This window comes from Macadamia integrifolia, chromosome 1 (genome assembly GCF_013358625.1).
Source record: "Macadamia integrifolia cultivar HAES 741 chromosome 1, SCU_Mint_v3, whole genome shotgun sequence".
NCBI lineage: Eukaryota > Viridiplantae > Streptophyta > Magnoliopsida > Proteales > Proteaceae > Macadamia > Macadamia integrifolia.
The window spans coordinates 20683084-20702564 of record NC_056557.1 but is presented as its reverse complement, the minus strand read 5'-3'; the positions used below and the strand labels follow the sequence as shown (position 1 = coordinate 20702564).

General features: G+C 39.0%; 1 protein-coding gene across 7 annotated transcripts; it reads right to left on the bottom strand.

The window, feature by feature from the left end:
- Window positions 1-306: 306 nt before the first annotated feature.
- Window positions 307-17807, bottom strand: LOC122081353 (protein INVOLVED IN DE NOVO 2-like). 7 transcript variants are annotated; one of them, XM_042648490.1, is made up of 10 exons: window positions 17535-17807; window positions 17188-17234; window positions 12441-12498; window positions 10803-11711; window positions 10456-10637; window positions 9935-10024; window positions 9536-9823; window positions 8924-9133; window positions 7522-7768; window positions 307-520 (listed from the first exon to the last, which is right to left on the bottom strand). In XM_042648490.1, the coding sequence occupies exons 4-9, from the start codon at window positions 11689-11691 to the stop codon at window positions 7535-7537; spliced, it is 1893 nt and encodes a 630-aa protein (XP_042504424.1). In that variant the 5' UTR covers window positions 11692-11711; window positions 12441-12498; window positions 17188-17234; window positions 17535-17807; the 3' UTR covers window positions 307-520; window positions 7522-7534. The 7 variants fall into 7 exon arrangements, with proteins under 7 accessions (XP_042504424.1, XP_042504416.1, XP_042504393.1 ...); XM_042648482.1 differs by having other exon boundaries at window positions 510-532; XM_042648459.1 differs by lacking the exon at window positions 307-520 and adding an exon at window positions 6986-7359 and having other exon boundaries at window positions 10803-11944; window positions 17535-17803.
- Window positions 17808-19481: the final 1674 nt, after the last annotated feature.

Sequence of the window (19481 nt, the reverse complement as noted above, 5' to 3'; positions counted from 1 at the left end):
TCTACAGGGTTTAATCTTATAAGTTGTGTGTGATTAGAGCATCGCACTCTAATACCACCATTGTTATGCCCCATTCATATTGAACTGGACCGGTAACCTAGTTCCCTCCGGGTAACCCAAAACCACCAGAATCATCTGATACAGTAATCCAAAACATAGTACGCCACACATAATCATGGAAGTATAATTATGAGATTCGGCGGAAGTCTTATCATATATAATTACCTGTAAATCCCCACTTACTCTTGATACCCAAATTGTTATACATAGTATATTTACATGTGAGCCCATAGGCATGATAATTACAGAAGAAATAACAATTTAATTATTGAGAGCACAATAAGGGGAGATATACCAAAAAAATAAAAAAGAAGCATTGTAATTGGAATTAGTTACTGTTGCTCCGCAACACAACTCTCGCACTTACATCCAGCTCTGTGACCAAACCCCTCGGGGACCCACCAATCTTCCATTGGAGATTCGTCGATGGACCCCGACACTTGTTCCTCTATGAAAAATCCTGTAAAATCATCTAAAAATGTGTGTACATGAGGGGTGAGCTCACTAGCTCAATAAATGGAAAGAAAGACTCACACAAGCAATTGCAATTCAAATGATACTATATGCATGAGATTCATTTTAGTCCTATCCACCTAAGCAACATTACTACGCCATAGGTTACATGCTACTGACAACCACAGTGTGCATATGCCCCTGGTTCGAGACGCGTTCTCCATCCTGTGATACACCCATAGGGTTGTCGGAGAAGGTCAGTCGTGAGTACTCGAAAAAGTAAATTGTGGCCGAACCACAACAGAAAATAAATACAGTACTATTGGCCCTCTGAATGTATCACCAAGGTTTCCAATTGTCCTAATGATCAGCTAGGCGTATTACTAACCACCACGGCGGTCCATGACCGACTCTTGCCCCCAGTGATAACCCAACACTTAAATCTATGTTGGGAAGGGTCGTACCACGAGAAAATGTTAAATCCTAACCACATGCTCCTATATGAGATAGTACGACTGCATAGTACTTCCATGTCCCATTTCGTGGTGTACCAATGTATTCATTTCCAAGCCGACTACAACATCTAATCTAGTCATTCAGTACATGCTCGACTAAGCATCATTAACCAATAATTTAAATAATCCATACTCATGATTCAAAACAAGTAGCAAGTATTTGGAAATGTAACGATTTTATATGACAATTAATATATGCATCCAGCAGTAGTCAAGCATATGCATGAGAATGGCATTCATAATGTCATGATAATATATATGAAATGAAGATGATGTCATAAACACTCACAAAAATAAAATCAACGTCCTGTCCCCACTTATTCTTGTACGAGAAAATGCACACGTGGTACAAGTAAGATTCGGCATGTGAAAATGAATGTCTCAAAACCTAATATAGATAAGAAACTTAGATTATGTCCATTTCAAGACTATAAAATGATGAACAATATGGTCTCAATGCATTTAATAGTGCAAAGGAGGTTGTCGATGAGTTTGAATTCAAACGGAGCTCATTTGAGCCACAGATGGGTTATACAGGTGGGTAGGAGGACCCACCTGTGCAAACTGCCCAGGCAGACAGCACTTAGACACACACCGACAGGTCTAGGTACTCACCAGTCCTACCCACTGGTAGGACCCCGGGGTAAACCCAAAACCAATGGGTTGCTACTAACGGGTACCAGGTCTGGTACCCACCGGTAGGACCCCAAAGCCTAGTCAGGACTAGTGGGTTATACTGACGAGTCTGGGTACCCATCGCTCTTACCCGCCTATAGGCTCCGAAGCCCAAGTAAGACTGGGGGTCACACTGGTGGGTCTGGTTACCCGCCGGTGCTACCCACCACTGTTCAGCGGGTTCTGCTAAACTTTTTCTCTTCTTCATTCCACCTCTTGGCAATCTAAGGGTGTTGTTCCAACCTCATTTTTCACACATTTTAGTCTTTATCCACTTGATTATATCATAGATCTAAGTTCAATCAAGGTTTTTGGGAACAAAATCATACCTTAGCTCAAGAAACCCCAAAAACTTAGGATCATTTTCCCCAACTCAAAATGTCACCAAGAATGCTTTCAAATCTTGGTTTCCTTCCTTAAACCTTCAAAGAAATCACATAAGGTTTCTATTAACTCTTTGATTTGACCACACACAAGAGGGTTTCATCATATTCCAAGGGTTTATGGCGTTACTTACCTCAATACACAGATCTTAAGGCACTGATCACTATTCCGACGATGAAAAGGTAAGATACAGCCTCGAAAATCAAAGGGAACACTTCTTCCCCCTTCCTTCTCTTCTCTTTCCTCTTTTCTCCCTCTTCTTTACTCCTCCACCAAACTCTTGCTAAAATCATGAATGGGAGAGAGAGAGAGACAAGTAAATGCTATTTATACCTTGGGTTATAAATATCTACTAAGGTCTGTTTGGTTTTTGTCCTTCTATGGTGCGAAACGCATTAAATTGTGATATCGGGCGAAATAGCCATCATTATCGGGGCACACGTGACTTCATTACAACGGGGAACCCGAAATAAGCGTGCTCACCCAAGTTAGGCTTGCTAGGGCCCACTGTTCCCTACGAGTGGGTCACACTGGGGGGTCGCACCCACCAGTGACTATCCACCAATTGGCCAAAACAAGGCCAACCGTGCTGTATTTTGGCGGGAAATGGGTTCTTAACGCATATCTCACACTCGCCACTCATCGTGGACCAAGTTGTCATTATCCAATACGATAACATACCTTCCCTACTCGTACATGGCCTTATGATACGTGCAAGGGCAGGACTTAGGTCTGTGAACCACATTGGGCACCGGTTCAATCTTGTCTGACCATCCCGCATTTGATGTCACCTTGCTGTCATATACCATAGGGTACCTGCATCAACTCTTTTTGGTTCGGACCCCTTTTCAGTTCGGACCCTGCACCACCAAACAGAACCAACTGGTCATTCGACTGAGTTTAGGGAGCAGTGCTCTACAACTCCTCTCTCAACTCAGGGTGTGGCATACGCACAAGTATCGCAATCAAGTTGGAATCATGCTCCTTAGGCTTTGGTGTCCACCAGTCATCGCCATACTCAGCTATGGAACTGAATGTATTGCTGCCCAACAGCACGACGGTACCTACATCATCATCTAAAAAGCAACACACACAAGGTGTGAGCTCCAATTAGCTCAGTGAGGGATGGGGTTCATGTAAACACACACAAATAGGCCATAATGCAAGAATGATGCAATTCATTTTACTTCAACCACCGAGCATACAACTAAGTTGGGTTCATGCTACTACGATGCATTAGGTTGTATCCTTGGTCCTGAAAATCACAGATCGGTCACCCAACGATACAAACCTTAGTCGTGATTAGAAGGATGTCAGTCCCAAAATACAACCTTCGGTCACCCAGAAAAACCCTGATAACCCCTTCTTGGTAATCACGACACCGAAATTACCATTAGACATGCCGTACTAGTTTTAGCCTCTGACAATAATTATATCGTACTGTAGGAGTGGCATTTTGGAAGGTTCATCGAACATAACACAATTGGGTTATCCAACACCATACAAACAGTTTAATATTGGATACACAGTACCGGAATTACCATCGGTCACACCACGTACCCATTTGTAAGTATGACTATAGCATACACAGTATTGGAATTATCATCGGCCACATCGCATATCCATAGCCAAAGCTAATTCTAATGCACACCGAATACATGATGCAATCATCCACACAACAATCATGATACTAGAATCCCCCTCAGCCACACCAGCCCCTCGTTCACACAATCAAATCATATATACAGTTCAAATTCAACAAAAAATGTTACACAATTCAAATATAGCATACAAGTGATTAAATTAAACAAACATGATTGCTACGATATGCATACAGTTCTAATAGTATAAAATGCTCCAAAAGAAAGTCAGACCACCACTCACCTTATCTCTTGATCAAGCGAGTAAAATTCCCAATTTGGATACCTGAATCAAACCCTGTTAGACCTCACCAAATTATGATCATCTATGTCCTAGTTGCAAGTGTAAACAAGCGTTAATACGTGTCAAAACTATCCATGGGGATCCAATAGGGGCTTACCCAAAAGTATCAAAAATGTCAAAATTGATAGCACAACAGACCCACCTGCAACAGGTCACTAAAAGGTAACTGTATCTAGCTAGTGGGGTGAAGAGAGGCCAATTTAGACCTCCAATGTCATCGGTCGCTGGTCACCAATTGGAGGTGGTTGACTAGCCCAGAAATTCAGCAACTTCACCAGACTTCTCCATCTCGGGCCCAATTGCTAGGGATCATTTCATGGGGATTGTAGGGATCTTTCCACCTTTCATCTAAACCTGATTGATCACATTTCCCGCCATTTGAGAGTTATGTCGAATAAACGGTCAAAACCCTAACTTTTTATTTTGATCAAAATAATTCCGAAGCTTAGGTAACTCACTTTGAGCTCGGGAAACATGTGGGGGAGTGCAATGCACACCAGCCCAGCTACCGGAAGTCACCAGTTTGAGACGTACCCCTCCAACCCGGTAAATACATGATCTACTACCTACCCAAAACTCAAAATGAGAAGGAAATGGAGTTAGGGAAGGTGCATGCTTACCTTTGGTGGCAACCAACAGCCTCCGAAGCAACCGAGAGCGCCCTTCCCTTCCTTCCTCTTCTTCTCCTCATTTCTCTCCCTCTCTCATGTTTTGTCCATGTGGAGACCAAACTAATTTAAGTCGATGGTCGAGTCACGTGGACCCACCACCTTAGACTCACAATGTGTGCAAGTCAAGAGGAAAGGTTCTATATAATGTGGGAGGATGGGTGGAAATGGCCACGACATGCACAGCAGGTCTCATGGGCAATTGAGGTAGTTCAACACTGCAAAGCCCACTAGATGTAAGCCATCGATAGGTGACTGTCCAATTGGTGGGTGTTATTGTGGCCTACCCAGTTGTTGTACTTCCAACCTTCAGCCCTCTTTTTCCAATAATTAGGGAGTTCTCTAGGGATTTGTGCAAGATTTTCCTGTCTCATTTTAACAAGGGGGTCGAATAGGGAAGTGTTAGGTTACTCACTATTTAGATTTGGAAGGTTCAAATCCTTTCCAATTTGACCGATAAACCTACATTGGCAGGTAGAGTCATTCTTTCCCTCGAGACAGTAGGTTTTGTTCATTGATCTCTTACTAGTAAATCAATAGCTAATGAAATGGCATGACCAAAAGGTTCCACTCAAGAGATGGAGTACAATGTCTTCTCCTTCAATATTTGGTCCTCTGTTCTCCACAATGAAAGGTTAGGATAAATTCGACTTGGGTTTATGTGATTTAGGAGAAAGGTAAAATAATCTACTCATATCCGTACTTAACAGAGACTGATGATAAGGGATCCGATTCAAATTGTCAATAATGTAAGGGGCGTTTTATTAATAGTGACGTTCTCTAAAGGGTGGCACCATAAATTTCCCATATATTTAAGAGAGATTAACAAAGAGTTCTCTGGGCCTATAGGATTTCACAGTCCTTATGCATTGTCACAACAATATTTTTTATTTATTATAAAAATAATAATAAAAAGGCAAGAGATCGTTGTCTAATCACATGGAACCTACACCAACATGGTGGCCAATGGGAGGGAATCAACAAGGATGAAATTTTTTATTTCCTGGAGGGATCATATGCTCCTATACCGAGCTCATGCTCCACGCAAACAGACCTCCTTTTCCTATATCAAATCATATGTGAGAAACGCATTGGGATTAAAGACATTTCCCCCTCCCCCACCAAAAAACAAAAATTGTACAAGGACTATTTATCCTAAGGATGTGAATTTGTAACAGAAATCGAACCAATCCGTTTACACCGAAACCACAAAACCGTTTAGTAAATGGTGCGGTTATGGTTTCAAGTTTCAGGCCGATTAGCTAAACGGGTTGGATCAATTTTAACCGCGAAACCCGTTAGTTTCAAACCAAATTGAAACCGTTTAAACAGAACCGTTTAAACTGATCCGATTAATCCGTATAACAATTAAATAAAGAAGGGATAGTAATCCGTATAACATTTAACAATAAAATTAAGTGCCCATCCTGCTTTGATATGATTTATTGCAATTCAATTCAAGTTTAGGCTTTAGATCATGAGCTTGTAATCCATATATGTTACTATGTTATTATATTATCATAGATGGGGTGTTTTGGCTGAACGACATGTCACTTTAATATTTTATGCTGTAAAAGGCTGGATTTGGATGTTGTATGATATTAGTTCTAAATGTTTGAGAATGGTCATGCAAAAAAATAACTCTAGATTATCAAATTAAGACATACCATCGTTAATATAGAATCTTTTATTTGTGGTTGCCAATTATTTTTTGATAAGCTTATGATCTTCATATTAGAGATGGTTGCAAGTTATAACAAACCGATTGTGAACCGTTTTACAAACCGTATGAAATAAACTGAAACCAAAATCGTTTAAAACTGAAACCGACACCGTTTAGAAACTGCGAAAACCGAAACCGTTTACTAAACGGTCACGGTTTCAAAAAGTGGAACAATTTAGTAAATGGTGCGGTTATGGTTTTAGTTAAATAAATATGAATTACATCAATCCGCACCGTTTAAACCGAGACCGAACTGATTAACACCCTTAATTTATCCCCTAATGGATTCGAAGTGACAAGTACTCAAGCCTTGGTTATGGTTGCAAAGTACTAGCCTTTGAAGAGTGTGGCGCTAACATTCCCCTTATTGCAATGTCCCTAGATATAATAACATTGTTGTTAGGCTGTGTAACATATGCTAGTGTCTTCTTGTATCTCTCTCTCTCTCCCTATTATAAAATGACATATATGCCCCTTACTGTGGGAGGAGAGTTATACACAAGGAGGTTTTATTTTACTTTTATTTTTTGGTAGAGAAAAGAACTTATATTAAAGAAGAGTTATGTACAAGACGGGACGAGCAACTGATTGAATATCAGCTATCAAATGAGGACAGCAAAGGGGGAGGGAGGATTCCCAAACATCATAAGTACCAGGATTACAACCATAAGAAGCAAAACAGTCAGTCAGAGATGTTTATATGCTCAATATGATCTCCATATACGTTAGTTTAACTTCAATGTAGCCCATGTATATTACTCACACTAGGGCCAAATATCTTCAGCAGATAGGGCCAAGATATGTCTGTACAAATCCCAACATCACTTCATGCCTCAAAAATAAGCTTTACCAAGCCAAGCATATCAAAACTTCATGGTAGTGGATGAAACCAGGCTGGGGCAAATCAGGCTCAAGTAGGCCCATCCCAAAAAGCACCCTAGCAGGAACTGTGATTAGGATTTGTCTAAAAGATAGATACTCTACTTGAGGGCAGTCATTAAAATGGAACCTAGTTTTCTTTCCATACCAAAGCAAAATTACCTTAAGGAAATCGAAAACAATTAAAGAATAAAGCAGCAATAGCATAGAATACCAGTACCTTCCATCCAGTCTTAGGTCACCCTCTTGCGCTTATAGGTCTTCCACTGTCTCAGTATAAATGAAACTCCTTCTTTCAGTGTAGCTTTCCTTCCTTCTTTGAAGTTCCACAGCTCAGATGTGATGTACCTTCCGCTTGGATTGTACTCATTTATCTCCTTCAGCGCTGTCGTAACAGCCTTGAAAACCTCATCACCCAAATCATTCTTCAGGCTTTTCAGTTTTTCATCCTCTTCATTGATTATTTCCTGTACTAACATAGAAAAACAAAAATCAAAATGTAAGAACTGCAGTGACAGGGACACTTTTCCTACATGGTCTGCTTGGGAAGCCCTTCCTACAGCAGACCCCTTCCTAAATGGCCCTAAACATCCACCATGTGGAAAATCAGATGTGATCCAAATTTTCTAGACAGGTAGACACATGGTCCCCTGCCCACATGTCAAAATTTCAGCCCAAAGGGAGGATGCCAACTGGAAAAATAGCAGGTTGAAATATTCTGGACCATGGGAGAGTACCATAGGCAAGCATGGTCATATATGGAGACGCACAAACATACATGGTCGGGTATTTGATTGAATTTTAGTGTGATTTTGTCACATGGCTAATCCAAACAAGTTGTTCTCTCTTGAATCAGAATAGCCACATCATTTGTCCATGTGGCTCTAAATGGTGGAGAGCTTTTGGGAAGACTTTCATAAACGAGACCGTGCAAAACGGTTTTTAGAGAAATATCGAAAGATGCTCAATTCATGTTTTCAAGTTCAGATAATAAAATGAACTAGCTAATAATAAAGGGTGTGATACCACCAAAAAAGAAGCTGAGGTTCTACAAAATGGATTGGCTTCAACATGTTATGAAGGCTCAAAAAACTCCGCCACTCCCTGTTATAAAACATGCCTAGACAAAAACCTAGTACCCTTTCTTGTTAAATCTTCCAAACTAGTCCCATAATCAGCCATCAGAACCACGAAGAAAGAGATTCTGCGTAAAAGAAAGCCATTGATGTTTCTCTTAGCAGTAGCAGATCCCGGTGGTTCTCAAAAGCCTGAAGATCTTCTTTCAGTCCAGATGGTCCAAAACTTGGCCTATTACCTGTAGTGGTTTGGAGCTTCTGAACTGGAAAAAGAAAATGAGATTTTGAATATCACGCAGACCCCACTTATACGGGCTCTGGAGGCTCAACAGCAAATGTCCTTTGGGTTTCTATATGTAAAAGGTTTTTGGATGTCTATTACAAATATTAAAAGAGAAACGAAGTTGTCACTAGTTTCCAGACAGGTTCTATAGCCTCTCTTTGGAGCTTATAAAATATAGTTTATAGTAAAGATTTTATAGAGAAAAACAAATAAATAAGCAGAATGGAAGGACCAACTAGCACATTCATATTTAAAAAGCACACCTGTGGTTTTCCATCAGCCGTGATGATCTTGAAGGGGTGCCATGCTGGTTCTCGGAGGTGCTCATCCCACTCTGAACACAGACCTGCAGCCTTTTCCTCTGCTTCTTCAGCAGAGTATTTCTTCTTGCAGGCATCAATAAATGGTTTGTTGTTGAGATCTCCCATTCTCTTGACTCCAATTTGAGCACGACCTGACAATTCTTTCAACCCCTATAAGACATAAGAAGTTAGTCTCACCCCCAAAACATGGAGGAAGATACATGTAAAATCAGGAAAATTTTGGGAAAAGTAAGGCTGGATTATAAAAAATTTGAGATACTTCACAGAAACTCTCTTATGTTCCAATAACATGAAACCTACCACAAGTACAGTGACTGTGTTGGCATAAGCACTGATAACTGCATATACTTGCATCATCATAGATTCAAAACTAAGAGAATATGGGATCTCGACTACATTATTTAAAATGGAAGCTCATGACCTAGTTTATTGGGCCGTCAAAGGATATAAAATGTTAAGATATCAACAAGCTTGCATCAGTTAAAATTTGCTTAAGATTCCACAGAAGCAAAATAAAAATTGTAAGCATTAAACTTCGAAAGAAAGACTTACATTAATTAATTCCTTACGAGCATCTTGCAGCTCATCATTGCTTTTGCGTTCCTTCACAATAAGAGTTTGGTTGAGTGATTCAAGGTCTTCCAAATCTCCTTCCTTATCCTCCAGCTCTTGCTTCATTGACTCCATCTTTTTCTGAACTTCTGCATCATCGTCACCCCCCATGTGTTTCATCACTTCCAATGTCCCCTTTAACCGTTCTATTTCCAACTCTAGTGCCTGTTTGGCATCCAATTGCTTTTCTAATTGAATTATTCTCTTGTGGAGTTCTTCTTTTTGCCTCTGATATCAAAAGTCACAGCCAAATAATGATATTTGATTCAAGTCACACAAAATTACATGCTTGTGGTAATCTTGATAACAAATTTAAACGCCCACTAAAACCAGACAAACCTGATGATCATCTGCCAGCTTCAGCACATTTTCGTCAGCCTTCTTCTGCTCTAGCGTTGCCTTTTGAAGGGAACTGTTTCTCATTGCGTTCTAAAAGGACCCATAAATAATATTATCAGCTATAAATATGAATGTCAAACACTTCAATAGAACATCATCACAAACTGCTGCAACTGCCGATGTAGTAGCCATGCAAATTTCAATATGTAGTATTATCAGAAAAGGGGAACAGTGATTGTTCAGTGAAAGTCAACTAGACTCGTACACAACACATGGGATCCATCTATTTTTTGTAGCCGCTAATAAGGATTTAGTAGAAATTAGAGAAAATGACAGTCTCCCTCTTCTCTCTCCTCGTTAAATATGTGGACCCCCGTATGATGCACCATGTTGCACCAAATGCACTCTTTTGCTGCTGGCTATTGGCTTGGCATGTAAGATGCCAATATAAGCCACCAGCATGTAGATCCCTTGCCCTAAATATTAGAAAGAACAGGGAAAATTCCGAAGACACAAGGTACCTTGTCCCTATCTTCCTGTAGTTTTCTTCTTTCAGTTTCATTTTGAGCCTCCCGCTTCTCCAACTCCTTGCCACGCTGCTCTAGCTCTTTCATCTGAGAATCTAAATTTCCCTTAATTTTTTGGTGTTCCTGAAATATTCTCTGGATATGGTTCTGTGCATCCTGGTGCATTTTTTGTATCTCTATCAAACATAAAATAAACATTAAGTAAGATTTTGTAGCTAAAAGGCTCACATGATATCAAAAAGGTGATAAAATGAATGCAATGAAGCGCATGAATAGACAAACAAAAAAATTATATATACATCCAACAGGATGCTATTCCACAGCCTTATGGAGATACATACTTTCATTATATTCTCGATTTAGCTCATCTTTCTCGTCCATCAAACGGCTGAGAGACAGAGAAGTCTCGGTGAATTTGCATTCCATTTCTTTCAAGTGCTTATTCTTGATTTCAATAACACTGGTAAGATTTGAAACAAGTTTCTTCTTCTTCCGTTCTTCTTCTGCCACAATATCGGAAATGGTTTTCAAATCTCCAATTTTTTGGAGTTCCTCCCCTATAATACCTCCAGATTTATAGTCATCTTCACGAGCAACCCAAGCATATAAACTGGACCCTTTGTGTTTCCTTCCAGACCAATCTCTTTTCCCATAATGATCAGCTTCATAAGCCTTCTCAAACGACATTGCATTGTTAAATCCAGGCCAATCTTTGTTGAACTCCACAATGGCAGTCCCTGAATGACCCCGATAATTCCACAAAGGACGGACCCTTACAGGGTTATATCCTCTCCGTATGAACTGCTCTCTCAGCTTTGAACCACTTTCCCCCACGTATCGTCTATCCTTGTAATCAGTTGGAATATTAACAACGATTCCTGTCCAAGGCCAAACAAATACATCATTGTCGCGACCACTCGGAGGTCCAGATACAGCCACATGCTGCAACAGAGAGCCTTCAGGGGCTATATCTCTTTCCATAAATTTTGCCAATGCCAGATGGTTTGCCTTCTGCTTGACACTCCTGGTACTCGACCCTTTACCCACCCCAGAAGCATGTTGGAGTAGTTCCTTGTAAAGGTAGTCTCTCTTTCTCTTGCCCAAGCAAAAAGGGCACCTGTAAGTGTCATTTGAGATTTTCACCTTGGGATCCCCACTCTTCAGCTTTTCATAAGACTTGTCTCCATATTCATTTATCTCAGACTCACTTAGATCTGAACTCTCGTCCATTGAACTTTCAGCCAGGTAACCTACAAATAAAATTTAACCAACACAAGTCAAAAGAGCAACATATCGGTCAAGGATGGATACCTAAGGTAGAGAATGTAAAAAATGTTACTCTCCATGAGTGGCATCTATATACAGATTCACAACCCATCCACACTCCCCACCAGAAAACTACATCAAAGCCACCTGGTTTGAGTGATCTTAGTAGTATGGACCCATGGTGTGGGCAATCTGCAAATTGGGTGGATTTGGACTTCTGCAATGATACAAAAAAAAAAAAAAAAAACTAGAGTGATAGATTGGTTTGGCAACTTATTTCGCTAGTGTGTAAGCATTCAAACATTTCTCAAATCTAGCAAAAAAACTTAAACCAGGATAATAAGTTTTAGGTACTTACCATACATGTGTATTTGTGGTTAGATAAGCATCATAAATAAGTCTCCCCTAAAGTTTCATTTTAAAATTCTTATGATTTCCCATAATTTTACCAAATTTCAACCATTTCGACAATTTATTCCCATTTCAGTGGGGAATATTTCAATTTCAACGCGGATCGAAATGACTTATCCTGTCGAAATCTCAAACCAACCTTGTGAGATGCTATAGGTGACACTAATAAAATTAATCTCGATGGCCCTGCTTGTATATCACATGTGCAACAATAGGGCAAAAAGATACTTTGCTGGAGTCCTTGTAGCTTGCATATTCTCCACAAATGAAAAAGAGAAAATAGTAAAATAATGTGTACTTACCAGAATAATCTTGACAATCGGATTAGAGTAGAACACAAGCAGCCAAACACCTGAGAACCTGAAATGCCAGCAATTTTGACCAGGATAAGGATTATATCTTGTAGTCTGAAATTAGATTTAACAAGCAAAATCAGAATTTTACTAAATGACAGAACATTCGTCTAAGATGACATGCATGACCAATAAGATGAGAACTTGAAAATGATCCAGGTCGAGAAAAAGCGGAGTAACATCATATGAACAGGGATAAACCTTCCCTTTAATACTAATGAAGAAATCAGATAAAACAACGAAAGTTAGAAATAACATTTTCTCCCTTCAAGTTTTGCTGATGGCTATACCCTCATGGGCACATAGCTCTTGAGTTGTGGCTCAGCTAGATCATGCTGGAAGGTAAGCTTCTCTTCAGCTTAGCTGTACTTATCCTATCTCCCTACTGAAAACAAATAGATATTGGCAAGTACAACTAAAGCAATACGAAAAAAAAAAACGTTTCCCTTCCTAGGCCAGGAAGGAAGTGAATGACGGATTGAAACCCCCCCCCCCCCCAAGGGATCCTGGACATGATGCAGGATCAATCCAGAGACAGGCCATTGGATAGTAACTATGGTTTAATTTTTTCTTCTATATGCCAGTTGGTCATTTTAATTTGTAAATGGTTGATTGGGCATTTAGACATGTGCTAAATACCAGTAATAGTTACTTGATGATTCGGTTTAGTCAGTGGAATCCGAGCCATAGTTGTCAAGGCGACACCTAGGTGTCTAAGCACACTTTGCTGGAAGGACGCCTAGGCATCTTGTTGGTGCAACCTTGATTTTATTTCCCTCCCCCAACACCAGGGTCACCTAGATGCCATGACAACTATGATCCAAGTTGTAGTTTCAGCTAATAATTAAGGGTAATTTTGTCCAGCCACGCAGTATTAGTATCAATTCAGTTTAGGTATCTTAAGAGTTGGTCCAAGTCCAAGAGGTGGTTATGAATACTGACATGTTTTGGGAGGAGTCCCTGCCACTGCCATTTGATGGGCAACCTCAGTCCTCTGTTTTGGGTACTGATTGAAGCTAATCTTGCTTTCAATCATGCAATCTCTTAGTTCTACCATTTAGAAAGTCCCTTATAATTGATTTTATCACTAGGAATCACTGAATTGATTCTTATCTTTGCTGTTTGATTTTATGCAACTTCTATATCCAATTTCTAATCTCGAAGCCTGTGCAATTTTGATGAAATCTTCATATCAAAATTCCATCTAACTTATTTTATAATTTCAATTCTGCTATCAGATTAAAGCTCTGGGGTTATTCTCAGAATCCAGAAAAATTGTTTTATTCTTTCAACCCTCTTTCAATAAATTGGGTTCAGATTTCAAGCAACTCCACTATTTGGTAATGTTTTTCAATTGTTAAATATTCTAGGTCATTCCAATCCATTAGCTTTACTGCTATTGTTGTGATTATGTTTAGAAATTTAGTCAGTTTTTCAACCTTATGTTGATTCTGGAGTTCCAACAGATCAAAAGCCTTTTCTATCTTGGGCCTGCACCAATGTTTTTTGTTCGAAGCTTTCTAATGCAGATTGATTCTGCATTATTGGCCACTGTTTTGCAAGCAAATGCACTTTACCAAAGGATTTTCTACAGTTGGCTATCATTGTGGGCCATGTTCACGAGTCAGCAATCATTCTACATCAGGATATCCCATTCCTTGATAGAGAATCCACCATATCATTGTATCATAGACCAACTGGCCAAGGATGGCACAAATGAAACAAGAACTTCAATCCAGAAGCCAGCGTCCAGTAATCTAAGACAACTCAAGGTAAGTGTTAAATCCACAAAGAACTTTGGCCCCATTTGGGTAGCAGGGAGTTGATGGGGTGGGAAGCAATAGTGTGGGAAAATTGCACAAACTTTCCTGGTAATACAAAAATAGGCCTGTTTAAATTGAGATGGGATGGGGGAGTTGGATTTCCAGTGTTATTCTTGTCGTTCCCTAAATTATGAGATTTGCTGGGGAGGTAAAGTTGTAACTAAGCCTCTTTCGGGTCCACCATCTCATCTCTCTCCTCAGTCCCTCTCACTGTTCTGCCTCTATTCTCTCCACCCCTTATCAGTTTCAAGAACTTGGTAGGCCACTGCATCAGAACCAAAGCCGCCAGACGCGAAGAGGTTATGTCGCTGAGATGGCTGAAACCGTTCAAACTGGGGTTAAGACTAGTGTTGGGAAGCCCAGAACCAGGTTGGCCATGAAGAATCGAGCCACTGCAGTTATGATTGTGATTCTGGAGAAGAACAGCAATTCCAGCCATAATTGTATGAAGGAAGCTTGAGAAGAAGGGAAAGGCCGTGGGGGAGGTCAGATTGCCAATCTAGGGAACAAGGTTTTGGCCAAGAATCATAATAAAGAAATGATGGGCATCAATGGTAGTGTTTTGAATGCCAACAAGGGTTTTAGGCAGCAAAATAGGTTCTTGAAGGCATCAAGCTTGGGGAAGCATTGTTTGTCAATGGGACCAGCCTTACAGTGATGGAATTCGATAAGGTAGCCTCAGAATGCTCTGTTTTCTATCAGATGGCTGACGGCATTGAGTTGCAAATTTAAAGAAAATAGGGATATTTTTGAATATTCAATAAAAAGTTGACTCTTTCTGTCAAATGAAATATTATCACACCCATTGGAAAATGGCAACCAAAAAGGCCTCGGAGTGGAAATTTTAACTTTTCCACTGCTTAACTATCCTTGCGATTCATCCAACCAACAGGTGGTACCCAATCCCCCAACTTTCCCACCCCACATTCCCTGCTAAACAAATAGGGCCTTAGGGTTATAGTTTGAGTATGAGAAATTGGGAAAATAAGTATGACCCGAGATTCAGGAAATTCAGAGTTAGAAGAATGCAAGCAACAATTGGGAGATTTTTGGGTGAGTAACGCAAGGGATTTGGGCTTATCTTGCGCGTAATATGACCATGCCTTTATCTAGTTACATCTGATCCATGAGATCTTAAATTCCTCGAATAAGGGAACTTTTCTCCTCATAGAAAAACCAAACAAGCAAATTCTGGGATCTGATAGTAAGGCCTAAAGCAAAGTGATGTTCATCGCACCCTGACAAAAACCCAGAATCTTAAGATGAAAAAGACAACTAAAAGTTAGTAATCAAAATTGACAATTTAAACTCGCAAAAGATAACATCAAAGGTGATATTACCGAACCCACCACCAAATACAAAAGCCAAATTTCCCCAATAACCCTACCATCTCAAATAAATATTATAAAATAACTTATCAATGGTTAGCACATTATTGAGCGGAGCATGACTGGAATGAACAGGGAACACAAACTGCTGCATTTGTTGATGAACTTTGAGAAAAGCAAGATTTCCTTTTCAGGACTGAAGTAAACAGCTTGCATTTGTACAGCTTCAAATTAGATCATTATGTGCTCTTAGTTCTCATGGATCTTCTCATCTCAGTAAAGATGCAGAACAATGCACATATCTATTACTGCTGATTTTTGCAATTTGTAGAAATTTTCCTTACCCCTCCTAAAGCCAAAAAAAAAAATAAGAACAAAACAAAATTCTTCTTCTGAAACAAATGAAGAAACTAACTGATTTAAGGGTAACGAAGATGTCAAATTGAACCCAATTTTTCATTGGAAGGGGATTGAAGGAGCAGCCAAAAATGTTTGGTTAAAAAAGAAGCAGAAAAAAAGAAGGCCATGTGGTAGGTGCTTTTATGTGTCCAAACCTACATGGAAAGGGCCATGATAATTTTTCTGTTAGTTCTCTTAAAATCGAAGAGATGACCCTTGGCTCGTATCTCTTCTTAAAGTACATCAGATAAAAAAAAATCACGACTTTCAAACCAAAAGGCAAAAAGAAATAGAAGAGAAAACTATGGGAAACAAGTACTATTTATTATGGGTTACTATAGATTCATGGCCAATATGATAACCGAAAATTGATCAAGCAGAAAGAATAAACATTATATGCATCAAACAGAGACTGCAAGGGAGACTGTGTAGGGAAAAAGAAACAAATACTTCAGAAAAGGAGTGAAAAAACTGCTGCTCACTATAAGATCAAGACTGGGAAAGTTGTAAGACACTGAAGCCAGGGAGTGTAAGAAGAATTTATATTTACAACTATCAGTTCTACCAAAACGCAAAATGCTCTAGTATTAAATATATACCTTCCAAAAAGCTTTTATATGAAACTGTAAAAGAAAACTACACTCTCAAACATTTTTGGCCGCTCCGTAAGGCTGGCTATTCTTCTCATCTACAGAAGATCCTGATAAGTAACAAGCACTCATGTCTTCCTTACTTCAAGTGTTCAACACAAGCCATTTCGGAACTTCCCCTAGTCCTTCTAACACCGTCAAACAGCAATGTATCACTTGAATCCATCATAAACTACATTAAATGAAACTCCAACCAAAATCATTGTAGTAGTAACAAGATAAACCATAAACAACACCAGAAAGCTAAAAGTTCACTGTTCTGTCAAAAACCCCTAACCAAAAAGAGGCTGAAGAACAAAGAAAAAATGAAAAACAATATAGGGAAACGTCTTTCTGAGTAAGCTCCTGTAGGCTACACAGAACCCTCTCTCCTCTCCACCCCATGTCGACGAACTGTGCCCCGCGCTCCCTATTTGCTGGCTCCCAACCCTGTCGGCTCAGAGAACCTTCTCCCATAATAATAACAATAAGAAGAAGAAGATGAAGATATAATTACCTTGAGAAGGAAAGATTCCCTACAGGAATTGAACTCTTCGGACACCACTGTTTCCACAACCATGAACAAAAGTAGAAGAAAACGATCAAAATTAATGAACGATTGAAATAATAAGAGCACATTCACACTCAACAACGCATGCACAAGGAACACCATTGTTTCCACAATCAATAACAGAAGTAGAAAAGAAAAAATTAATGAAAATATTGAAATGAGCAAACATTCAGTCTCACAAACGAATGCAAAAGTAAGCAAAATCAGTTGAAAAGAGAAGTAAACTAAAGATTGAAAAATATGAAAAGATGGGTATCATGGTGAGGGGAAAAAAAGATTCTACGTTTTCTTACAGTCAATGAAAAGGAATTCCCCAAACTGAATCAGCACTCTAAGACACTCGTCTGTGAAGCTCTCCGATGAAATTTCTTACTGAAACATTGAACTTTATATGAAGACAGAGAAACACAGAAATGCGGAGAGAGATCATCGGAGAGAGCATATGAAGCTTTCAAATGCAGAGAGAATTAAAGGAGAAGCAATTTGAGGGGAAAAGCTGAAACGGGCAAGTGGTATCGGCCCCACCCAATTTCCCACCGTCTTGGTGTCAGGCTATAGACGGTGGGAGATGGTATGGTCTGACAACGTATGGATGGTTGGAGGCCACGAGATCCTCTCTGGCAGTGCTGGGCGTCCAGTGAGCAACTGAGCATACGGACGCTGGGATTTTTTTTTTTTTTTTTTTTTTTTTTTTAAAGACATGCATTTCCTGATAATACTTGCATGTTGGGATACATGACTCGGTGCATCTAACTATCAAATGTGTGCTAGACACAGCTGAATCCGAGTCCACACTTTGTGTAGAGAAAATCAAAAAATTGTTAATAATTTCAGAAAATGATCTTCGCCAACACTAACAGGAGGTAAATAGTTGAACATCGAAGTCATTGGAGAAGAGGCAGATCCAATATTTAATGACTCTTTGTTTGGTAATGAATAATTTCAAATTCTACACATTTATATGACCCAACTAATACTTGCATGTTGGGATACATGACTTGGTGCATCTAGCTATCAAATGTGTGCTAGACACAGCTGAATCCAAGTCCACACTTTGTGTAGAGAAAATCAAAAAATTGTTAATAATTTCAGAAAATGATCTTCGCCAACACTAACAAGAGGTAAATTGTTGAACATCGAAGTCATTGGAGAAGAGGCAGATCCAATATTTAATGACTCTTTGTTTGGTAATGAATAATTTCAAATTCTACACATTTATATGACCCAACTCATTTTCTATTATTGTTTTAGGTCGGATTTGATATGATTTCTATTTCAGTTTCATGAGGTGATTTCAGATGGTTTGATTTTTACACCTTATTTCGGTAAAATAGAAATCAATTGGAATAGAAATCCTGAAATAATTGAGGAGTTGTTTCAATTTCAAAATTTATTTCAAACTTGCTCTTTATTTATTTATTTATTTATTTTTAGTAAGACTTTTATTTATTTTTTTTTTTTTTTTTTTGTAGAATTTTCATTGGGACTTGCTCTTTAATAAATACATCTAGGCCCAAGCTTGCTTCCAGAAATATTTGTTTCTGGCAAGGCTGACATATTCAAGTGAGGTTGATTGGTTCAACTCCATAAGTTCGAGAAGCGGATTATCTTGATGGGCAAGACAACAATTTCATTTCAAAGTAAAACATCACCCTTCTTCTTTTGATGGTCTCACCACCACCACCTACCCATCATCGCCGCCATCACCACCTTCTCTCTCAAAGAAATATAGAGAATTTATTCTTAGAAAGTGAACTAAAATGGATTTCTTATTCTTAAAACATTTCATATTGATGCAAACAAAACAATTTCAATCTCTTGACCAAAATATTTTTATTGGTTATTTTATGAAATCGATGCAAAATTGAAATGAAAATCATACCAAATATGGCCTTAAGTGGGGGGTGCAATCGGGTCGAATTTTTGAAAACCTCAGCCCAACCACAGGTCCCCTACCTCAATCCAGGCCAGTGTTATCAATTCGGCCGAACCGAATTTTTCCGAATTTTATCAAAAATTCGGACCGAATCCGAATTAAAAATAAAATTCTTTAAAATTCACGATTTTTTCAAAAGTGAATATAAATCGTGAATAATTCGGACCGAATCCGAATTAAACCGAATTATTCGGTCCATTTAAACATTATTTAAAAAAAAAAACCAAAAAAAAGAAAAACAATTTAAAAAAAAAAAACCCAATAAGCTTTTTTGACCGAATCCTTAAATTAATCGTCCGAATTA

Coding starts and splice junctions, on each gene's coding strand:
- LOC122081353 (XM_042648490.1), bottom strand. CDS start 11,691: ATGGACGAGAGTTCAGATCTAAGTGAGTCTGAGATAAATGAATATGGA. Junction 9,824..9,934: donor AGCTGGCAGATGATCATCAG/GTTTGTCTGGTT, acceptor TTTTGATATCAG/AGGCAAAAAGAAGAACTCCA. Junction 7,769..8,923: donor CGGCTGATGGAAAACCACAG/GTGTGCTTTTTA, acceptor ATGTTAGTACAG/GAAATAATCAATGAAGAGGA.